Source organism: Cervus elaphus, chromosome 6 (assembly GCF_910594005.1).
Source record: "Cervus elaphus chromosome 6, mCerEla1.1, whole genome shotgun sequence".
NCBI lineage: Eukaryota > Metazoa > Chordata > Mammalia > Artiodactyla > Cervidae > Cervus > Cervus elaphus.
The window spans coordinates 36,051,397-36,076,837 of NC_057820.1; the positions used below are offsets into that span (position 1 = coordinate 36,051,397).

Consider the following 25,441-nt stretch of genomic DNA (forward strand, 5'->3'; position numbering starts at 1 on the left):
CATGGAATGGACAAAGAAAGAAAGAGAAAAAGCCCGAGAAAAATCACAGCCACAGTGAGAACCTTAGGCATGAAAACACACCCAAACAGGCTTCCTTCCCAAATTGGCCTTGAACATACACTCTATTTACTTTCCCTTCCCTGACTGGTCACCAGTACAAGCCCTAATTTGCTTGGGGAATAGCCAGTCAAGCCCCAGGAACCACCAAGGGGAAGAGACAAAAAGTATAAAAAGGGAAGCCGAAATGAGTTGAGAACACTTCTACAGGAGTTGGTCCACTCTCCTGTCTTGAGAGTGTACAGCATGCCTCCTTCTTAACAAATCTTGCCTGTTTGAGTTCTAACTAGTGTGTCTTACAACTCTTTGCTATGATGAGACAAGAACCTCCAGAGAATACTGCCTGCTTAATAAATCCTGCCTGCTTGAGCTGTAACTAGTGTGTCAGTCTAATTCTTTGATATGAGGACACAAGAACCAAGGGGAGAAAATGACCTGGCAGTAATAGGACTTAGCTACTGTGCATGCATGCATCAATTGCAATGGTGGATAATATGTGGTAAGTCTGCAGTTCTCCACTGTCACCCTCCAAAATACATCTGGCTCCCGCAGAGTTTGGGGAAGTGAATTAAATGATGATATAATGAAGAATATCATACAACCATATTTGGATCTCTAGTGTAGCACTAATCATTCACTGGGATGCGGATTGTTTATATTTACCAAAGAATGAGTGCAACTGCAGACGCTTCGACTTGGTTTTCCCCATGGCCATAGCTCTTGCCCTAAAGCCCAAGAAATCAATGAACAATGTGGTTATACAAGCTGCAAAGTATGCATATCCCAATTATGCATTCGGTGCCTGGCAAATGAGCCCTATGAAGTAGACTAAGATTGTTGTCACTGTTGCTGTTTAGCCACTAAGTCATGTCCGATTCTTTGCAACCTACGTACGGTAGCCCACCAGACCCCTGTCTATGGGATTCCCCAGGGAAGAATACTGAAGTGGTCACCATTTCCTTCTCTAGAGAAGTTTTCCAACCCAGGGATGAAGCCCATATCTCCTGCAAAGGCAGGCAGACTATACACCACTGAGCCACCAGGTTGTCAGTTCAGTTGCTCTGTCATGTCCGACTCTTTGCGACCCCATGAATCGCAGCACGCAGGGCCTCCCTGTCCATCACCAACTCCCAGAGTTTACCCAAACCCATGTCCATTAAGACAGCGATGCCATCAAACCATCTCATCCTCTGTTGTCCCCTTCTCCTCCTGTCCTCAATCTTTCTCAGAATCAGGGTCTTTCCAAATGAGTTAGTTTTTCGCATCAGGTGGCCAAAACACTGGAGTTTCAGCTTCAACATCAGTCCTTCCAATGAACACCCAGGACTGATTTCCTTTAGGATGAACTGGTTGGATCTCCTTGCAGTCCAAGGGACTCTCAAGAGTCTTCTCCAACACCACAGTTCAAAAGCACCAATTCTTCTCTGCTCAGCTTTCTTTATAGTCCAACTCTCACATCCATATATGACCACTGGAAAAACCGTAGCCTTGATGGAGAGATCTTTGTTGACAAAGTAATGTCTCTGCTATTTATTTTTAATTTTTTTATGTCTCTGCTTTTTAATATGCTAAGTTGGTCACAACTTTCTTTCCAAGGAGTAAGCATCTTTTAATTTCATGGCTGCAATCACCATCTGCAGTGATTTTTGGAACCCAGAAAAATAAAGTCAGCCACTGTTTCCACTGTTTCCCCATCTATTTGCCGTGAAGTGATGGGGACGGATGCCATGATCTTATTTTTCTGAATATTGAGCTTGTAGCAGTCTTTAAAATGTAGAGATAGTCTATTCTCACTAGTACACAGTTCCATGAACAGGTGCCAGTACATCATTTATGAAGTTCTTTTAATGAATGATTATGAGAATCCTTATGTATGTACAGTTGTTTCCATATTACAATCTTTCTCCTTGGGGTCCCAAACTGTTCTTTCATCAATGAGTTTAGTGTCTTCTAACTGGTTTAAGTCTAAAACCTGGGCAAGAAATAGGGAATTTTGCATTGAACTAGCTTTCCCATGTTTCTGGATTATTCATCTCAAATTTATTTTGTCTAAATTCAGAAATTCATTTTGGGGTATCCATCAATTCTAACATTTTGGAACACGGTGTTCTTATATCCAGCCTCGCTTTCTGTGGATCAAGTAACTTCTGAACTTCCCACTCATTTTGACTTATAACAAGTGCCACAAATAGAAATGGATTTGATTTGGGAGACAGGGAAGAATCATTTAATCCCAGTTACTACAAGTTATTCCATTCTAAGACGACATCACTTATATTCAGTCTGGGATGTCAGAGAGCTGACCTTGATCTTAGTAATGGTGATGCCCTTGCAGTAACACATTTCTTATAGCTTTGGAGAATGGTGTGTCCTCTAGGTTTTCCAATGAAGCATGGGGAATACTATGGGAATATGAAAAATGGGGAACATTTTTTTTTCCTCCCATGGAAACGGACCTTCCCTTTTGACCTTATTTAGACTATCTACCCCAGGACCTCCACTTTTCTAAGCAATTTAACACCTTTTTCTGTTTGCCAGTGAGATCACACTTTTTTCCCCTCGTTTACTGAGGACTGTAGCTTTGTTCATGCCTTCAGGTGTATGTTAATGCATTTTTACTAGCTTAACTGAACATTAACTCCTTGAAAGAAAAGCTATGATCAACACAGCATATTAAAAAGCAGAGACATTACTTTGCCAACAAAGGTCTGTCTAGTCAAAGCTATGTTTTTTCCAGTAGTCATGTATGGATGTGAGAGTTAGACTATAAAGAAAACTGAGTGCTGAAGAATTGATGCTTTTGAACTGTAGTATTAGAGAAGACTCTTGAGAGTGCCTTGTACAGCAAGGAGATTCAATCAGTCCATCCTAAAGGACATAAATCCTGAATATTCATTGGAAGGACTGATGCGGAAGCTGAAACTCCAAAGCTTTGGCCACCTGATGCAAAGAATTGACTCATTTAAAAAGACCCTGATGCTGCGAAACATTGATGGTGGGAGGATAAGGGTATGACATGGGATGAGATGGTTGGATGGCATCACAAACTCAATGGACATGAGTTTGAGTAGGTTCCAGGAGCTGGTGATGGACAGGGAAGCCTGGCGTGTTGCAGTCCATGGGGTCGCAAAGAGTTGGATACTACTGAGCAACTGAACTGAACTCCTATATCCCGTAAGAGTGTTCCAATAACAGAAACCCCTTATCCATTTTTATATTTTGCCTCCTACACTGCAGTAGACCCAGGTTCAATCCTGGGTCAGGAAGATCTCCTAGAGAACAAAATGGCAACCCACTCCAGTATTCTTGCCTGGAAAACCCCATCGACGGAGGAGTCTGGTAGGCTACAGTCCATGGGGTCTCAAAGAGTTGGACATGACTGAGTGACTTCACTTTCTCTGTTATCCAGCATCAACAGAATCCAATTACAGCTATATTCTCCTATTATGTGCCAGTTCACGCTGGTTGGATTCTGTAGCTCCCTTGGGGAATAACCTTTTTCTTCCCTTTTTTGGTCACAATAACCTCTGGTAGGTTATTTGGTATTCTCACACTAGCTATAGCATACAGGTTAAGACAGGGTACGAAGACGATAGGGATTTTATTGCAATTTAGTAGCCTCTGTATTAATTTTAAGGAAAGGAGTGTGTTGATTTTTCTGATTTGTAGTCAGATGCATTATAGATAGGATCACTAGCTCCTCTAAGGGAGTGTGCTAATTTTGAACAGGGAAGAGCAGTGTACTTCTAAAAGCTCAGGTAGTTCATGAAAATCTGCACAGCCTAATATTCTATGAATGATGACCTAGCTTAACAGATCTGGTTTGAATTAGAGTTGTATGTTCTTTGGTGCTTGATTACTCTTGCAATGAAGTCCTCAGGCTGGTCTTCACTTACTCTTCGTTTCTCTCATTGCAGATTAGAGCATCTTCATATTGGGTTGGCCAAAAAGTTAATAAGTCTGTTTTCCATAACACCTTATAGAAAATCCAAATGAACTTTTTGGCCAACCCAATATACTACCAAGGAGGCCTTCCAGTTTTCACAGTTGGCTTTTAAGTGCTAATTATCCATTTCAGTTTTAGCTATCTTTACCAAGAACATTGGTAGCGTCACCACTAAATTCTACTGGAGCAAATAAAGCAATCCTTTTCAACAGCATAAAATACCAGTAGACCACAGATAAAAGGCTTTATGTTTGAAAGGCTACCTTGTAACAGCAGTTCTTTGTTTGGCCCCTGCCAGCAACAATGGAGCGCTCAGCGCAGGCTGGTCGGCAGGTCATTCAACTCTTAAATGCCACCCCAGTATCTGCTTTTGGGGCCATTCCTTGTGGCAAATACTGTGGGTTCAGTTTTCTGTGATATAGACACTGAAATAGAGATTTGCATTCAGGAGTTGTGTTAGAGTGATTTGATAGATGGGAAGAAAGAAATCATGTCTGGGTAGGAAATCGAGAGTAACACAGTTTCAGTGAGAGTATCAGATGAACCTAGGGGCCTTCTAAAGCTGGGCTGAACAAGCAATGTTGTTTTGAATTAAGGCATCAATTTGCCACATTGATCCAATAATGGATTAAGGGTAAACCAAAAAGTGAGTGTGACCTTGCATGAGTTTGCTCCCTTCAGCCATGTTATCTTCATAGGTGATGCTGAAAGTTAAAGGTCTCCTGCCAGCAGTTTATTCCCATAGCTGTGGAATAAACCCTTTATACCTGGAGAAGAATCTGGGTAGCTGCAGCAGTGTAATGTAAAAAAAAAATCTTCAGACTTTTAATATAATAAAAGATTAGTTATAAACTATACACTGAGAAACATATCATAGGAATGCAAGTATTAGATTGCTAACATCTAAACTTACATATTAATAGCAACTAACACACTGAAGAAAATATCTATATACACGTATTTTTCTGTGTCACAAGACACATTGGTTATCTACTCTACAAACCACATCTGGAAGAAATAGTATTTGTGGACCCTGATCATTCCACTACCTCCAGGAACTGAACGGTCATAAACTGGCTTTAACCCAAATTACCTTGTGTTCACATTCTGCCTCTGAAAGTCAGTTAGCATGGATAGGTTCCTCAATCATCTTTCTTTTGATAAATATATGAATGTTACACAAAAGTGTTTACATAAATGTTACCAAGAGAATCTGTTCTACTAAGTGGCATATATATCTATCCTTATCTTGAAATAAGCAATGCATGAAATTTGCACATATATTTTTCACTTTGATAGTTCAACAATCCCTACAGCTTTGAAAACAGCATATTGACATTTCATTAAGACTTTTAAATTTAAATAAAAGAGATTATTTGATCTGTTATCTAATTAAGTTTTGCTATGAATACACAATAATTTTATAATTCACATTTACTTCTACAAATGTCACAGCTCAAAGTTCAACTTGAAATCATTATGAATTTGTTATACAAAATATTTCTTGAAAAATTTGAAAGGCAAAAAGTAACTGAAATAAAGGACAATATGCTAAGTATAATGAGAGTTGTAAATAACAATCCTGATTACTGAGCAGAAATAATTTGTGTGGTATTTTTGAATATGAACTATTCTGATATTCACTGTAATCCTCTTATGAGAGATTTTCATATTTTCTAATATAAATGACATACTTATGAAATCCCCTCTGGATCATCACTAATTTAACAGAAAGAGTTTTCAGGTATTTAATAATCTCAAACAAAAAATATATGCTTTGACACTAAAAGAAAATAAGAGGCAAGCAATTGTTAAAACACATTAGCAGTATTAACACATTAGCAGTATTAAAATATACTCTGAATCTCAGTAGGCAATACTGCTAAACTATTATGATAAACAAAATAATGTTTATATATTGTTTAATTTTAAAACTTAAGGAATTGATTATTGTGGTGACATCCTATAATTTTACTGCAACATAGCTGTAGACATTGTCAGAAAATGATAAGTATTTTTTTGAGTCAAAATTTATGACATTTGAAACTGAGTCTCCTTTGAATAATTTGTAAAACAGGTTTCTATAAATATATGATGAGATTTCATATGATACATAGTTATTGTAGGGAATTTAGAACTATATAATAAATATATGATTATATTTGCAGTATGAAACATCATTGACTTTGTACTCTTCTTTTTAAAAGGAAATAATGCCTGTTTTCCAAGTCCAAATTATAACCCCTTTACGTGGATGTTTTTCCTGGTTTCATGTCCTAACTACACCTATGAGGTATGTTATATATCCATGCAGATAACTGAACTTTATTTGATAATATATGAACTACATATGTTTATATACTTACATGTATTATAGATTATGCATGATATGTGTGTATGTTTAGTCTGTAGATACAGGCATAGACAGAGATACAGATGATGATACAGATTTCAATTTAAGTTATAAGCACAGGAACTAGAATATTTCACTCACAATTTTCCCTGCAGAATAAACAGTATTTGTGCATATATCTGTCTATATTTAAAGAAAATTTTATAAACATCACATTAAATGTCTTGAGAAGCCTCTGGATTTTATAAAAAATTCTGGAATAATGTCTTTAGTTTTCTTAGGAATATGATACTGTTTTAAGAGTTTTTTAATCACTATCATATTTAACAATGAAATTATAACTTTGGGAAATATATTTCTACTTAAAATTTTCCACTGTTTTAAGCTTTTAAAATACCTAATCAATGCCTATTTAATTGTTCACAAGTAAACAAATTTCTAGATTGACTTCAATATTTGTTAATTTATGTTTTAATCTAACAGATTGGATCATGGATTAGTTTCACAATCATGACGCAAACATTGCCAGGTAAGACCTAGTTTTACTATCGATTGAAGTAGGTACACCTTTAGGGGAGTGGTTTCTGAGAACAAACTGCTGTAATACTGAAATTAGGCATGTTTGCAACGGGATTTTTTTGCCTGTATTTTTATTTTGGATTTTTTATCAGTATAACATTATGTTGAAACATTATTTACTACGAATGTCTGTATAATTGTGTTTGCATGCTTGTGCTTAGTCGCTCCGTGTGTGCGACTGTCTTGCAGCCCCATGGACTGTAGCCCCCAGGCTCCTCTGTCCATGGGATTCTCCAGGCAAGAACACTGGAGCAGGTTGCCATTTCCTTCTCCAGGGGATCATCCCAACCCAGGGATCAAACCCAGGACTCCCACACTGTAGGCAGATTCTTTACTGACTGAGCCACCAAGGAGGCCCAACTGTGGTTAATCCAAACTGGAAAATGTAGTCCAGATATATTTATTAAGCAACAAGTTTCTGTTAAAAGGAAGTGGTAATAACACACTTCACTTTAAACTCTCTCGTGTGTGCCCACAGACTTGTACATACTATTTCTTCAAGTGTTCACATCCATCTGTGAAGGGAAGAGTGGGGGCATGAATGTGTCATCTTGAATGCTGGTCATTTTAAAACACAAATAAGTTAAATGGTAATAAACTGCTCTTATTAGAAGGGATGTATATTATTTCCATTTCATTCATTCTTGTTCCACTGTACAAAAATGTGGATTAGAATTTATGTGATTTATCTTATATGTATATATGTGTGTAGAAGAAGTGTTTTACACACATATGAACAACTATTATTGAAAAAAATCAAAGGGATTTTAATAATTTCTTCTTTGGAAGTATTATGTGGCAGTGGGGTGTAAAAAATATAGAATTATTTCAATTTCTGTATATTTATGTTTATTCAACCATGCAATATTAATTGGATGTATATGATGCTAGGCAATATAAATAAGGAAAATTGATAAAGAACTATACAACACTTGAAATATTTTAAAAGCTATTTTCTTTCAAACATAACTTGTTATGTCAATTTAAAAAAAAAGAAACAATAATTATTTATGTTTTTCTTCTAGTTGGGATTTTTACACTTCTGATGAGTATCCAGATGTCTCTGTGGGCACAAAAGAAACATAAGATTTATCTGAAGAAATTCAATTCTTATATGCATAGGAAAACAGCAATGATTCCATTTATACTGTAAGAAAAATAAGTGATCTTATCTCACATACAGAAAAGCTGTATATTAACTCACTGAATGAAATTTGACCAAGGGTAATTGTCTATTATGTTCCAGAAATTCACATAAAATAGTATTTTTGCTTATATAAGAATATACAAGGGCAAATATATATAAATTTATGTATTATATCAATATAGTAATTTAGCTGAATTTAGAGTAATAAATGAGGCAAATGAAAAGTTGAAATTATAAATATGGCTAACTGAAATAGCATCCTGTGTGTTTGCAAGGGACAGATCTTTGAATGAGATGTTCTTAATTCATTAAATCTTTCATAATACTATTGGCTTAAGACAATTTAAAATATTTGAGTTCTATAAAGTGGATCTGCAATATTTCAAACACTTGAATTTTACATATTATTTTGAGAGTAATTGAACAGAGAGTTCAATATGTTACTGGGAAATTTCAGATGTCTTGAAACTATTATGTCAGTAGTTCAATTTTACCTATATTAAAAGTTAAATACTTGTAATTAGCCATGCATCTTAGTTATTCATAATACACATTGTATATCATTCTGGAAATACAACAACTAAAATATTTTCTAGACATTACTTATTAAACATTTGAATAAACTATATTGACATATATATATTTATGTTTACATATAGATCATGTTTGTATGTGAATATAGAAATAGATATATTCCAAATGGACAATATGTGATGATGAGGAAAGTGTGCATTAGAACATTGAGATTAAGAGTGAAAAGATATTTTCTTTTATTTTCACATTTTTAAATTTCTATGTATTCTCAAATCCAGTGTATTAAGTATAAGATTGTGAGTGTAAATATACATATATACTTTGACAAAGAGATGAATTCTATTATAAAAATTAAATACATATTTGTTAAAAGTTTAAAAGAAATCTTTACTCATATTTAAATTGGGTCTCTCTACATTGGTTAATTTCTAGAGTCTTTCCAGTTATTGGATATAAATGTATCTAAATAGATGCATACATAGACATACATATATCAAAATATTATTATGAAAGCTCTTAGATATTTAGATATTTGACAAAATATCCTTGGTAAAGGTAGGTCTAAATGCATTTTGTAGTTTTTTTTTTTTTAAGGAAGCAATTTTTATTTTATTTTATTTTGCTTTTTATTTTTATCTATTTATTTATTTTTCCCAATTATTTTTGTTAGTTGGAGGCTAATTACTTTACAATATTGTAGTGGTTTTTGCCATACATTGACATGAATCATTTCTTATTAAGATATGTGACCAACTATTCAAGAAATAACAAAATCATCTATTCAAAAGCTTTACCACTTCCAAGTGCACCTTATTAAAATATCTGAAAAGAATATGACAGCATATTTTGATTCACTAATATTCATTCAGCAAAAGAGAATGAAACCACACTTATTTACTGTAATATTCTTTTCCAAGTATGCTACTGTATTTCCAAATGTATGATTACTTTCCTCTTATAAATGCAACTACATTCTCAAATTCTCAAATTCTTGTGAGTATATTTTCAATAATTGTGATTTTTATGTCAATGTAAAGATTATGAAGATATTAGCAAGTGAAAAGTTCTATGCTTTCAACAGAGAAAGAGAAATATGACTCATCTCTACTTTAAATAAAGTATGTTTGTATGTATGTATGTATGTCGGAGAAGACTCTTGAGAGTCCATTCGACTGCAAGGAGATCAAACCAGTCCATCCTAAAGGAGATGAGTCCTGGGTGTTCATTGGAAGGACTGATGTTGAAGCTGAAACTCCAATACTCTGACTACCTGATGTGAAGAGCTGACTCATTGGAAAAGACCCGGATGCTGGGAAAGATTGAGGGCAGGAGGAGAAGGGGTGACGGAGGATGAGATGGTTGGATGGCATCACCGACTCAATGGACATGGGTTTGGGTAGACTCCAAGAGTTGGTGATGGACAGGGAGGCCTGGCGTGCTGCAGTTCATGGGGTCACAAAGAGTCGGACACAACTGAGTGACTGAACTGAACACATAATGTCAGCATCGAAGAATATGGGATTGGTCAAAAATAAGTTGCACAGATTGAGAAAGGAACAAGTTAGATGCTATCATCACCATACCAACTAGGCAACAGCGCTCCATATGACCACTTAACATTCAAATTTTCATGTTCTATTTATTGATGAATTTGTTAAATGTCAGCTCTAGACAAACAGTAGAGGAGAGAAGGAAAGGCTATAATATGGTCCCTACTTTTGATATAGTTCACTTATTAGGACAGTGCTAGTTGCTTAGTCCAGTCTGGCTCTTTAGGCATAGCACTAATCACTCATTTAGAAAAGGCAGAGGAACCAGAGATCAAATTGCCAACATCCACTGGATCATAGAAAAAGCAAGAAAATTCCAGGAAAAAACATCTACTTCTGCTTCATTTACTACACTAATGCCTTTGACTGGCAGTATGGATCACAACACTGTGGAAAAGTCTTAACGAAATAGGATTACTAGACCACCTGAGAAACCTGTATGTAGGTCAAGTAGCAACTGTTAGAACTGGACTTTGAAAATGGACTGGTTTCAAATTGGGAAAGAAGTGTGAGTACATTAAGGCTGTTTATTGTCACCTTGCTTATTTAACTTACAGGCAGAGTACAGCATGGGAAATGCTGGGCTGGATGAAGATCAACCTGGAATCAAGATTGATGGGAGAAATGCCAATAACCTCAGATATGCAGATAACACCACAGTTATGGCAAAAAGTGAAGAGAAACTAAAGAGGATCTTGATGAGTGTGAAAGAGCATAGTGAAAAAGCTGGCATAAAACAAAACATTCAAAAAACAAAGTTCATGGCATTGGGTCCCATCACTTCATGGCAGATAGATGGGGAAACAATGGAAACAGTGACAGACTTTGTTTTGGGGGGCTCCAAAATCACTGCAGATGGTGACTGCAGCCATGAAATTAAAAGATGCTTACTCTTGGGAGGAAAAGCTATAAGTGACCTAAACAACATACTAAAAAGCAGAGACATTACTTTGCCAGTAAAGGTCCATCTAGTCAGAGTTATGGTTTTTCCAGTAGTCATGTATGGTTATGAGAGTTGGACCATAAAGAAGGTTGAGCACCAAAGAATTGGTGCTTTTGAAGTGCAGTGTTTGAGAAGAAGGAGGATAAGAGAGGATAGAGGATGAGATGGTTCAATGGCATCATCGACTCGGTGGATGTGAGTTTGAGCAAATTCTGGGAGACAGTGAAGGACAGGGAAGCCTGGTGTGCTGCAATCCAGGGGTCACAGAGTTGGAGGAAACTCAGTAACTGAACTGAACTAAATCATTCTTTGGGGTGCAGCTTGTTTATATTTACAAAAGAATGAGTGCAGTTTCAGAGGTTTCCACTTGGTTTCCCCATGGCAATAGTTCTTGCCCTTTAGCCCAAGAAATTAATGCACAATGAAGTTATGCAAACTACAAAGTATGTATATTGCAATTATCCATTCAGTTCTTGGGGAAATGAGCCCTATGAAGTATTGGACTATGTTTGCTATTGCTGTAGTTGCTGGTCACTAAATCTTGTTGACTCTGTGACCCACAGACTGTAGTTCGCCAGGCTCCTCTGTCAATGGGATGTCCCAGGCAAGTATGCTGGAGAGGGTAGCTATTCCCTTCTCCAAGTGATCTTCCTGACCCAGGGATCTAACTCATGTCTCCTGCATTGCCAGCAGATTCTTTACCATCTAAGCCACCAGGGAAACCCCGATATAACTCATGAAGATAAAGCAAGTTGCTAATAGAATTAATTTAAGTTAATTGAAAACATATATGAAGATAACTCCAATACTTTGGCCACCTGATAGGAAGAACTGACTCATTTGAAAAGACCCTGATGCTGGGAAAGATTGAAGACAGGAGGAGAAGGGGACAACAGAGGATGAGATGGTTGGATGGCATCAGTGACTCAATGGACATGAGTTTGAGTAAACTCTGGGAGTTGGTGATGGACAGGGAAGCCTGGCGTGCAGAAGTCCATAGGGTCACAAAGAGTCAGACACGACTGAGTGACTGAACTGAAGTGATGAAGACAATTTTGGTTCTCCTATACCTTGGTCTACATGAATACAAAGGAATGGCTATTACCTCAACCTGTATATTCCTGTTAAAAATTATCTACTGTGGTTGTATTAAATATCCTGGTTCACACGAGCAGTTTTCTCTCAGGCCATTTCTCCATTATATTACATTAGAATGCATTTGCTCTTCATTTCTATCATTTTTGTGGAACATACCATTAATAATAAAATTTTTAAAAAGTTTAAAAATTAAAAATATACCATTACTGATTGATATATACAAATAAACCATTACTGATTGATATATACAAATATACCATGAGTCTTTCTTCTGAGATAGATCTATGAACTAAGGATTAATGTCCAATAGTATTTTCATAGATGGAGTTATACACTCATTTACTTGGTGTTTAGTAACTCTCTTCTATTAACACAAATCTATGTGAATCAATTTAAGGGATTTTCAGGAGGATGAAACAACCCAAATAGACTGGACCCACAGGGGAGTGAGTTTTACCAACCTGCCTCTCTTAAAGTAGAATTTACTAGGGATTTTCCTGGAAGTCCAGTAAGCTAAGAATCCACAATTCTACCTTTGATTCTTGGTCAGGAAATCAAGATACCACACGCCACACATCATGGCCTAAATGTAAAAAAATTGAAAAAAAAAAAAAAAAAAAAAGGAATGGGAAAAAAGTCAAAGTAGGACTTACTATGTCTTTTCTAATAAAGGCCCCATTCCAAGCAAATGCTGGAAATAATCTTAAACAGGAGTAAAAAGAATCACAATTCACAGATCTTAACCTCTACCTCCAAATCATTTAATGTAACAATTAGAATCCTGCAAGCTATAGTTTCTGTCTTCAATTTGAAGTATTAGAATGGTAGCTAATATCTTTCACTGAAACTTTAGGATATAAGTATTCAAGGTTTAATGAATTAAAGTTAGAATTTTCGAACAGATACTAGATTTGTAATTACATACAATATTAAAAAGAAACATCACAGTTAAATATAGTCATTGATAGCTAATTTTTAAATAATTGTCTGGAATAATACTTTTTCAACCCAAAAGTAAAAAATTAAAAGTGTTTTTAAAATACCACATCTTCATCTTTTACATATATCTTATAAAAAGTAGCTGAAGAGAGAGAGAAATCAAAAGAAGCATGAACGAACTAAAGTTGAATCAGCGGCTATACCACCTCGTATTATCACCTTTGCCTCTCTTGACCACCCTTCCATCATTTCTACCTCAAGTTGCTATTTTAAAGGTATTTTTAATTTGATTGCATATTTTTTAAATTTCTAAGTTTAAATAAAAATAGACCCTTAGTACATTTTTTCTTTTCGCAAAATATTATGGAAACACTATTCTCTAACTCATATACAGTCAGACACAGTAATTTTTAGTAATATCATTTCTTAAAAGAGACAATACAAAAAGGTAGCATAAAATATTTTTAAATAGATGAAACATTCTTATTTTTCAAATGTGCATCCTCAATTTTACTTCTCTATGAAAAATATTATGCTTAATATTGAAAGGTAATCAAATCACAAAATTCAACATTATAGTTGAATATCTTGCAAACTGACTTTTAATCTTCTTCCAGTAATTAAACTTATTTTCTGGATACTTTAAGTTCAATTTTGAGTAACTATCAATACATGTTAAATTTTAAGAGTTGATGTATTTCAATGATAATATTTGTGCTCATAAAATAAAATGACCTGTGAATCAATAATGAGGATTACGTCTATTTTTATTTTAATAATAAAAAATGAAAAAAAATTGTAGTTGCTCCTGGATATTAGAGGTGATTATAGCAAATGTTACTTTATAAGTACAATTAAAGGCATTTATGCAGCTTTTGCATAATGATAATAATTAAAAACAATTTATTTTAAAGGCTGCTTAAAAGTTAATTTTCACCCAGGTGCATACTGAAATCTATAATTAGCTTTCCTTCAGAGGAGGTTTGATCATGGAAATGTACCAAATCATTTTTGGAGGCAGAAGTTCCTTGCTAAAATGGGATTTTGGTTTCTAACTGTAGCTTGATAGTAGTGTTAAAAATATGTAAGAAAAATATACTCAGGAATATTTTTTAAAATGAATACATAATCATAACAAATTTATTTTCTTGATGATATAGAAGTAATATTTTCATATTATTTGACTGAGAAATGACTGGTACCTAGAAATTTTACTTTTTACATTGAATATAAGATATGTTCACAACAATCACAAAGCATAATTTTCTGTTTATCCTGTCATTCTACTAAACTCAAAATCAATGTTATTTCTATAATGAACTCTTACTTACAATTCATTTTTCTACTTGCTATACATTTACCAAATGATTTATTTTCCAAAAGCTCTCTCATACTCCCTGGCAGGATTTCTAAGTAGATGGAATTGTTATATTTTATCTAACCACCACTTGGTTAATTCAATAAAAAATACAATAGGATATAAAATACTGATAACATTTTTTAATCCAAGTACCATTACATTAAGAAGAAATTTATAGAAAAAAGTAAGTAATTTAGGAATTATTATTGTAAAATATTAGACATAGGCTAAGTTTTTTAACCTGTTTAGATATGTGGTTTCTTTTTATAAGATGAGATGTTTGAGGTGAGCAACTTATAATATCCTCTGTCTTATAGGAAATGGTCATAGACTCAAATAATTTTCAATTATTATTGCTTCTAAAATTATATAGCATCTTTGTTTGATTTATATTACTGGTTTTTAGTTTTTATACAACATAATTTCAAGTAATTTGTTAAAATAATTATTGGTATTTGGTTTCTAAGAAAATAGTTCTGATACTTTCTGAATAAAGTAAACAGGGTTTCTGCTTTCTTGGAACTTCATTTAGGAGAGAAAATGAGAATATGATAATCAAATGAGTAGCAAAGTAAATTTAGATTGCGATCATGTTATAAGGAAATGAATTATGTGCTATGACAGAGTAAAGAGTAATATGAGGGGCAGGATGAGACATATGGTGAGACCGTGAATTTCCTCTCTAATTGGGTGACCTTTCAGCTGTCACTAATAGAGTATTTTAACCAGGTGAAGTATTGCTGGAAGAATGTCTTAGACAAATAAAACTGATTTATATAAGGCACTGATACAGGAAAACCTTGGTGTGTTTGAGGACCAACAAATCACCCACTATAGTTAGAGCATACTAAGTAAACTGTACTGGGTTTGGAGAGATATTGAGAGGACATGACTCTTAGGCCAGTCTGTATCTAATGTTACTTTGATGTATTATTTTAGAATATTCAATTCTCTCAGAGAATATAAGAAAATGAGGAGTTAGCATATTTGAAATTGCATCAAGATAATTTCCAAGAGGACAGTATATTATTCTTAATTCTAACTAAGGAAAAAAAAATATGCAGAGTAACAAGCATTACAATGCAATCTTTTAGAAATATGTTTTTTTTTTTACATTTTCTTTTTTTTTCCATTTATTTTTATTAGTTGGAAGCTAATTACTTTACATTATTCTAGTGGTTTTTGTCATACATTGACATGAATCAGCCATGGATTTACATGTGTTCCCCATCCCAATCCCCCCTCCCACCTCCCCCTCCACCCGATCCCTCTGGGTCTTGCCAGTGCACCAGGCCTGAGCACTTGTCTCATGCATCCCACCTGGGCTGGTGATCTGTTTCACCCTAGATAATATACGTTTCAATGCTGTTCTCTTGAAACATCCCACCCTCGCCTTCTCCCACAGAGTCCAAAAGTCTGTTCTGTACATCTGTGTCTCTTTTTCTGATTTGCATATAGGGTTATCGCTACCATCTTTCTAAATTCCATATATATGCATTAGTACACTGTATTGGTCTTTATCCTTCTGGCTTACTTCACCCTGTATGATGGGCTCCAGTTTCATCCATCTCATTAGAACTGATTCAAATGAATTCTTTTTAATGGCTGAGTAATATTCCATTGTGTATATGTACCACAGCTTCCTTATCCATTCGTCTGCTGATGGGCATCTAGGTTGCTTCCATGTCCTGGCTGTTATAAACAGTGCTGCGATGAACACTGGGGTGCACGTGTCTCTTTCAGATCTGGTTTCCTAGAAATGTGTTTTTAGATATGCTTTTAGACATATGATATTCCATATCCTATCTGGAAAAATTGTTATGGGTTAAAGAGATGACATATAAATACATTTAGAAGACTCTAGTAATATTTAATCTGTTTTCAGATTATTCCAGAAACAGAATGTTCCAGCATCCCAGAGGCCCCCTCCCTGTAACCCACTCTGCTTTCTTGTAGTTAACGACAAATTAACTACAAGTTAACTACACTAACCTCCCAAAAAGTAAAGTGTGCATGACTTCTAATAATATAGATTAACTGTACAATTGCTGAGATCTATTCTTGTTTTTTTTTTTATTCAAAACATGCATGATTAATAAACATTATCACATGTAGCTTTGCACACACTTTTCTAGTTGTTTATTTGACATCCTCATCCCTTTCACTATTTGCATCAGAAGTCAATCACACTAGTACCCTGATCCCAGCCTTTAGAACTGTGAGAAATATTTCTCCCCCTAAGGTACTCAGTCTATGGTATTCTGTTATAGTAGCCCAAAATAATGAAGACACTGAGCTCATTTCCCAGCCATATTACATGTACTTATCCCTTTCAGTAACAAAGTAGAATAGATTAAAACATGGTTTCTTTTATCTAAATTTGAGGTTCCATTTTTGATGGTCGGTCATACTTACCTGCAGTCTAGCTAAGATGCAAAAACAAAAATGATGTGGAATATTGCTTATATTAAAAAGAAATATAGCAACCTCTCTCTACTTGGCAAAACTTTTCCAGCTCCAACATCTATATTCTTACTTTCAAAATTATCTATTCAGTACACATCTACATTTACTACTTATTTCCGTTCACCCAATTAGCATCTCCTTGTTTAATAGTAGTATTCAGGGTTTTCAAATTTCACAAGTATAATTATTGCTTCCTCTTGGGGCTTTGCCATCTTTGTCTTTTCAAGAGCACAGAGTTGTACCTACCCACTTGAGTAAGGCATGTCTTCTCATCCTTCCATTACCCATAAAAATCTAATATAGTCACAATGTTATTCATAATTTATTTTTCTAGCAGGCACAGAAAACATATATGTATAATTTATAGATAATAAAATATTACTTCGTGCAACATACCTCTATAATTTATAGACACATATTTCCAAAAGAAAAACGCATCTATATATTAACATGTAACAAAATCAAAACAATGAGAATAGTTAACATTTACTGACAATCAGGAACTACATATTTTCATTTAATAAACTTCAAATATCCATAGTTTTGCTGAAGACACTGGATTTTAAGAGGGTCTATATCAGTGGCTTACCAATGGTGCTTTTGTCCCCCAGAAAATATTTTATGATATTTAGGGTACTTTTGATTGCTATGACTGGGAGGTTACTACTGGAAACTATAGACTAGAAGCCTGAAGTGCTACTAAGCATCCTTCTGCACACACAATACACGTCCTCCAAGAGCCCCCAATATGAACAATAAAGTATTACTTGGTTGAAAATGGCAATAGTGCTGGCACTGAGAATCTCGGCTATATAGGATAGATAACCTGTCCACAATTACACTGTCAATTATTAGTAGAGCCGAAATAAGGATTGCTGTTGTTGAGTCACTAAATCGTGTCTGACTCTTTGCGACCCCATGAACTGGAGCATGTCGGGCTTCTCTGTCCCGTGGCTGGTGCCAGGACTGGCGGGAGCCCCAGGAAAGAACCATGAGCTGACCACACAATGTTTAAAAGATTGAATCAGCCAGACTAAAACCTCTCCCCAGAAAGAAGCACAGCATCAAGCAGTGGGACCACGAGAGGAGCATGGAGAAAGAAGAAAAACTTTCAAATCTATTCTTGTGATAGACTGAGCCAAACCTGCCTCTGAGTGTCTGAGGGTCTCCTGTGGAGACATGGGTCATCAGTGGCCTGCCATGGGGACAGGAGCAGTAGCAGTCCTGGGAGTCACAGGTTGGCATAAGTCCTCTTCTTGGAGATCTCCAGGAGCCCTCCCATAGAGTCTGTAGACCCCATAACGGGGCTGCCTCAGGACAAACAACTAACAGGGAGGGAGCACAGCCCCACTCATCAGCAGATGATGAGATTAAAGAAATATTGATGATAATTTGGAAATTATAAACTAGTAAACTGGTCCAAATTGTCCTGAGATTAATTATATGGTATATGAGAAAAAGGAAATAATACATAATCTTTATAGACTTTAAAACAATCTTCTATCACTACTTAATGATCATGAAAAAACAAAAACATGCAATTGTATTTAGGATTCAAGAGGGGAAAGCTATCAATATCCATAAAATTTTTATTTGGAAAATCCCCCCAAACTATGTAAACCATAAGCATCAGCAATAGGCACATTGGTGCATTTGGTGACTTTCTACATTGATACCAACTGTGCAGTTTCACTTTGGCTTCTCACTTCATGAGCGAAAAGTTATGTTACATATCTATGACCTATGTTATTCTCAGAGGACTTTCCAGTTTTAATAGATTATCCTGCTAAACTGATTTCCGCCCCCCTGTGCTGGAGATTGAAAACCCAGTACCTGAAGTCATCTCACAAACACAGAAGATCTTGATTACAATGGTACCTTCTCATTTCTGCATACTCCCAGCCTTTGGATCAACTGGAACATTTCCACATTTTTCACCAGTATATCTGTGTTGGTCCAGAATATATGTTTATTGATTAATTTGTACACCTTTAACATTCGAAACATATAATGCCATAAATAAAGTAACTTTATTACTATCCAACAACGTTTCATCAATAGAAAAAATGGAAGCAAAGTATTATTTTAGCTCTTTTTCTATTTTTTATTTTATATTTTATTTTTTATTTCTATATTTTGGTTTAAAAAGCTGTTTCCCTGGTTGAGTCTCCACACCTGTGATCCATTAGAGAAGAATAGGTACACATATACTTTTAAACGTTGAAGCCCTGATTATAACTACGTGTCATTATTTATTAAGCACTTACAACTTAATTAACATGTGGATTTAAGTTTAAATTAAATGTAAGTGAAAATAATATTCTTCCTTCTGGCAGTACTAGCTTCTGAGGCAACTGAAAAGTATAGGACCAAATTTTAATACTCAAAACACCCCTTGAAGGTATTTGTCTAATCTGACTTTTTTCAGTCTTATCTCCATTACAGTTAACCACGTGTGTGTCTGTGTGTGTGTATATATACACTCATGTACACATAAGTGTGTTTATCCAGAAAGAAGTAAAATCATAAAGCTATGAAATCATCTTAAAAGATGAACCAAATTGACAGCTTTTCTCTAAAACTCCATAACCTGACCCTTTCTTTTCCTCTTCTCTTCCAGCAGGTTCTGGTTGTTGGTTCTTCTGGGCTCCCAAATATGCTTACCATACTCTATTATACTCATATATACTCTCTTTGAGCAAGTTATCTATCATCTCTCATATTTATATACTTATTATCTCCCTGAATTAATAGATAGTGCACTCTTTCTTGAAGGCAAGAATAAAGCTTTTATCATCCTTGTATCTGGAGTGAAGAGTAATTATTCAAGAATGCTACAGGGATTTCAATCTAAACATGACACACTCATAAAAGCTCAATTTTAGGGCTCTTTCTTTCCCTTTCTTTTTCTTTTTGGCTGGAAATGCTGAATCTAGCATTGCTAATGTGAAATCAGTTTTTGTTCTACAATAATATAATTCGGACGACTTATTTTTTTCTGACAACTGCTACATGAGGAAAATCCCAGTTTTAAAAGATGGACAACTGAACTATTATTCTGTAAGTATTTAGAGAAAATGGTCACATATCTATTTGAACTCAATTCATGCAATAACACTACATCTGGACATGTGCAACAGGGTAGTGGGGAATGCAATGCAAAGCAAAGCAAAGTTTTATGTTCTGAGGGCTACAAAAACATATACTATGTAAGAAAATATTTAAATTTTGACATTTCTAAAATGTGTAAAGACACCCCTTCTGTACTATTATTTGTGAATAATATATTACAAAACATGATGACAAGATGTTTGCCCCTGAGAAGCACCAAGGATGTTATTTTTCAAAAATATTTTGTATGTAATTATAAGTTTGTTTTTCAGAGCATTCAAATGTCCTGATGACATATACAATCTACAGACAATAATACAGGGAAAAAAAAATCAGCACCAAAATAAACAAAAGTAGAGCTTCCCTGATTGCCCAGTGGTTAAGAATCTGCCTTGCATTGCAAGGGACACCAGTTTGATCCCCAGTTTGGGAAGATCCCACATGTCTCGGAGCAGCTAAGCCTGTACATCACAACTACTGAGCATGTGCTCTAGAGCCTGCCTGCCTAAACTACGGAGCCCAGGCATTGCAACTACCGAAGCCCACGCCTAGAGCCTGTGCTCCGCAACAAGAGGAGACACCATGATAAGAGGCCCACACACCGCAAGAAAGGAGCCTCCAACTGCCACAACTAGAGAAAGCCTGTGTGTAGAAACAACTTACCACAGCCAAAAAATAAACAAATATCTTAAAAAAGAAACAAAAGTAGATAAAGGAGAATAGTCATTTATTTATTTATTTGGAGAGATTAAATAAGCTAATGTATTGGGGATATACTACTAGAAAGATTACTAAAATTTGCCAAAATGCTGTTAAATGTTTGCTGTGTTGAATGAAAAGGCTAGGCAGCATTAAAAAAAAACAAAAACAAACTTCAATACAGTTGACAATTAAACATTTACCTTGAGAAACTAGTGGAATTTTGGAGCCTTTCTGGATAGTGTATTTTTCTAAGTCTTTTTGAGTCTTTCACTACATGGAAGTGTTAGCTGATTATTTTATTTTCCCTCCCAAAGGATGATGGTATAAATGATAGGTAGAATTCACCCATATTTATTAGCAAAATATATGCATTATATAATCTCAGATTTATTAGTTCTGCTTTAGTCCACTGAATTACATGGTTTCTTTGAAGGATAGGAAGACTATTTTAAAAATCAAGAGAACATTTATAAGAGACAAATAGAAATGTCTCTGGTCTTATGAATTATTAAAGAAATATATTGGAAAACTCAGTACCATGTCATATGAAATTAATTCCAAATATGGTGAAAAAGCTGAATATGAAACACCCAAAAATTAAATGAACTTCATGCTGTATGACCTCAAAGAGGTTCAAACCAAGACATACTGTAATCAAATTGTGGAAAGACCAAGATGAAGAGAGAATCTTGAAAGCTGCAAGAGATAACTGACATCACATACAAAGGATCCTCAATATTATCAGTAGTTTTCTAACCAGAAACATTGAAAGCCAGAGGCAGTGAGTCATATATTTAAAGTGCCATAAGAAAAAAACAAAACAAAACTTCCAAGCAAGAATCTCATATCTGGTAAGAAAAACCCTTCAAACATGAGGAAGAAATATTCCCAAATAAACAGAACCTGAGGAAGTCTGTTACCACTAGGCTTGTTCTGAAAGACGTTCTAACAAGATTCCTGCAGGTTGCAATAAAAGAACACCAGGCAGTAACTAGAAAGCCATATAAAGAGAGAGCAATTTCAGTAAAGGTAAAAATATGGGCAATCCTGAAAGCTAGCATTATTATAACAATGGTTTATGGCTCCATTTTTTTTTGTGTGTTCTATATGATTTAGGAGACTAATACATTATAAAATTATTAGTCTAAAAGCTAATATTATTATAACTTTGGATTGTAACTCTTTTTTGTTTTTTAAATAATTTGATACTAATATATTAAAAATGGTTACTGTATGATTTTGGACACACAATGTGCAAAGATGTAATTTGGTGGCATCAATAAGTGAAAAGAGCGGGGATGGAAGTGTAACTGAGCAGTTTTTCTATGTTATTGAAATCCAGCTGGCATAAATTCAAATTAGAACACTTAATGTTAGGATGCTAAATATAATTTCCATGGTAACCAAAAAAAAAAAAAAATACTTACAGAATATACAGAAAAGGACATCAGAAGGGTATTAAAATGTTTCACTAGAAAAAAACAGCTGAGCACAAAAGCGACAGTAATGTAGGAAATGAGGGGCCAAACAAAGCTACAAGATATGTATAATAGAAAATAAATAGAAAAATTAAGCCCCTCATTATCAGTAAGTAACTTAAATATACATGGACAAACTTTCCAATCAAAAGAAAGAGACTGGCAGGATGAAATTAAAAACAAACAAACAAACAAACAAAACAAACATGATTCATATGTATGCTACCTACAAGAGACTGACTTTATATCCAAAGACATAAATAGTTAGGGAAACACTGGAAAAAGGTCTTTCATGCAAGGGTGGGCTATACTAATATAAGACAAATCAAATACTTTAAATAAAAAAGGTTTGCAAGATCCAAAAAAGACATAATGTATTAATAAAAGTTTCAACATATCAAGAAGGCATAGTGATTATAAATATCTATGTCCCTAATAATAAACCATCAAATTATACGAAGCAAGCAGTTACAGAATTCAGGGAGATAGACATTTCTAAAATAATAAAGATTTCATTATCAGATTTTAATAATGAGTAGAGCAACTAGACAAAAGATAAGTAAGCAATAAAGGACTTGAAACACACAACTATATAAAACATACATATACAGGATAGTCTATCTGTTGGGAAGGCAGATCCAAACTACCAGTCCCAAATGAGGTTTCCCATGATATGAAGGATGGCAAAAGTCACAATGCCAACCATCAGAAGTATTTGCTCACAGATATAAGTGAGCATACTCTTACAGGTTTGGAGTTTTCAAGAAAGACTCAATGCACAAGTCACTGGTAGAGCAATGCTTTACATAAGAAAAGAAATGAGATACAACAAAATCAGTACCTATAATGTGTGCAGGTCTCCCATGGCCAGCAGGCCCCTCCCCATAGTTGATTGGGGTGATGAACAGCATGCACCCCCCTTATGATGCAGGTGAAGATCCTCTTCCCTTCCTGCAGGGACAGATAAACTGGTGGAACTGGCCAAATGCCATATAATGCACACCGTCAAGCAGAACAAAGAAGTCCACTGTGTACTCAGAAGAGGGGAAAGGCTTTTCCTAAGAAGGAAGAAGAATCTGTTGCCAAGCAATAAATGCGTACTCAGCTTTCCTAAAGTGCACTGTTCTAAATCTGGTGGGATTTTTTGGTTTTGTTTTGTTTGGTTTTACATATATAATACACACACTTTTAGTTTGCTCTCCATCAGTTTTGTTCATTTGTTCAAGATCCCCATGGATATCAAAATTTTCTAAAGCTCAAGTCCCTTATAGTTGGCCCTCCTTATTTGTGAGTTCTGTGTCTGCAGATATGGAGGGCCCGCTGTAAAAAGTTGGCCCCATCAATTTCCTACACAGACCTACATATAAAATCCATGCTTTCATAATCAATAATTTCACACTCACATATATCTTTGAATTTGTGGTTCTGTATGTTCAAAGCTTACATTTATGAGTACTTTCTGCTCTTGCTGCTAAGTCGCTTCAGCCGTGTCTGACTCTCTGTGACCCCATGGACTGCAATCCCCCAGACTCCTCTGTCCATGGGGATTCTGGAGGCAAGAATCCTGAAGAGGGTTGCCATGACCTCTTCCAGGGAGTACTTTCTAGTCCTATTTAATTTTGAGATAATTTTACCAGAAGAGTATTTTTGCACATTTCCAGTTTTGAGGTAAATTTCTAAAATCAATAAAGATATCATGACATACTAGATTTTCAACATTTTCAACACTGAATCTTTAATTTATACAGATTTTATGTTCCAGATTTGATTTTTAATTAGAAAAGGGCTGCCAAGGAAAGGTATTTGAGAATTTAAAGAAAACTCATTTAAATATGTTTCTTATATTGGAATGTAGGAGTCATTGTTCCTTCCCCAGACATGCTCAATTTCAGAAGAACTTTACACCTTCCAAGCTAACCTCTAGATGAGATTTTAACTGTCCTCATTCTTTAATTAAGCACACAGAATCTTTAAATTAAACTTATCTTTGTTTCTTATTTATGAAACTGAGAAGATACTAAATTTATGGTAAAATTATTAGATTAGGTGAAATACTACATGCATAATGCATCTATTATATAATAGGCACTCAATAATTCTAGTTACTTTTCTATTCATTCCATTCATTCATTCTTTTTTTTTTTTTTAACTTCTATCACTCTGCCTGATGTTTTATTTTATTTTATTTCATTTATTTTTATTAGTTGGAGGTTAATCACTTCACAATACTGCAGTGGTTTCCGCCATAAATTGATATGAATCAGCCGTGGATTTACATGTGTTCCCCATCCCAATACCCCCTCCCGCCTCCTTCCCCACCCCACCCCCCGGGTCTTCCCAGTGCAACAGCCCTGAGCACTTGTCTCATGCATCCAACCTGGGCTGGTGATCTGTTTCACCCTTGATAATATATATGTTTCGATGCTGTTCTCTCAGAACATCCCACCCTTGCCTTCTCCCACAGAGTCCAAAAATCTGTTATGAACATCTGTGTCTTTTTTTCTGTTTTGCATATAGGGTTATCGTTACCATCTTTCTAAATTCCATATATATGTGTTAGTATACTGTATTGGTCTTTACCTTTCTGGTTTACTTCATTCTGTATGATAGGCTCCAGTTTCATCCATCTCATTAGAACTGATTCAAATGCATTCTTTTTAATAGGTGAGTAATATTCCATTGTGTATATGTACCACAGCTTCCTTATCCATTCGTCTGCTGATGGGTATCTAGGTTGCTTCCATGTCCTGGCTATTATAAACAGTGCTGCGATGAGATGAATATTGGGGTATACGTGTCTCTTTCAGATCTGGTTTCCTCAGTGTGTATGCCCAGGAGTGGGATTGCTGGGTCATACGGAAGTTCTATTTCCAGTTTTTTAAGGAATCTCCACACTGTTCTCCATAGTGGCTGTACTAGTTTGCATTCCCACCCACAGTGTAAGAGGGTTCCCTTTTCTCCACACTCTCTCCAGCATTCATTGCTTGTAGACTTTTGGATAGCAGGCATTCTGACTGGCATGTAATGGTATCTCATTGTGGTTTTGATTTGCATTTCTCAGATAATGAGTGATGTGGAGCATCTTTTCATGTGTTTGTTAGCCATCTGTATGTCTTCTTTGGAGAAATGTCTGTTTAGTTCTTTGGCCCATTTTTTGATTGGGTCATTTTCCTGGAAT

The 25,441-nt window shown here is 35.2% G+C and overlaps 1 protein-coding gene across 1 annotated transcript in view; it reads left to right on the forward strand.

The window, feature by feature from the left end:
• The window catches only part of TECRL (trans-2,3-enoyl-CoA reductase like), a 140,672-nt gene extending 131,081 nt beyond the window's left edge, over window positions 1-9,591 (forward strand). The window contains exons 10-12 of the mRNA XM_043906645.1: window positions 6,211-6,296; window positions 6,840-6,885; window positions 7,961-9,591. Of these exons, the coding sequence (XP_043762580.1) occupies window positions 6,211-6,296; window positions 6,840-6,885; window positions 7,961-8,088 (260 nt within the window). The 3' untranslated portion in view covers window positions 8,089-9,591. The remainder of the gene's footprint in view (window positions 1-6,210; window positions 6,297-6,839; window positions 6,886-7,960) is intronic.
• The last annotated feature ends 15,850 nt before the right edge of the window (window positions 9,592-25,441 follow it).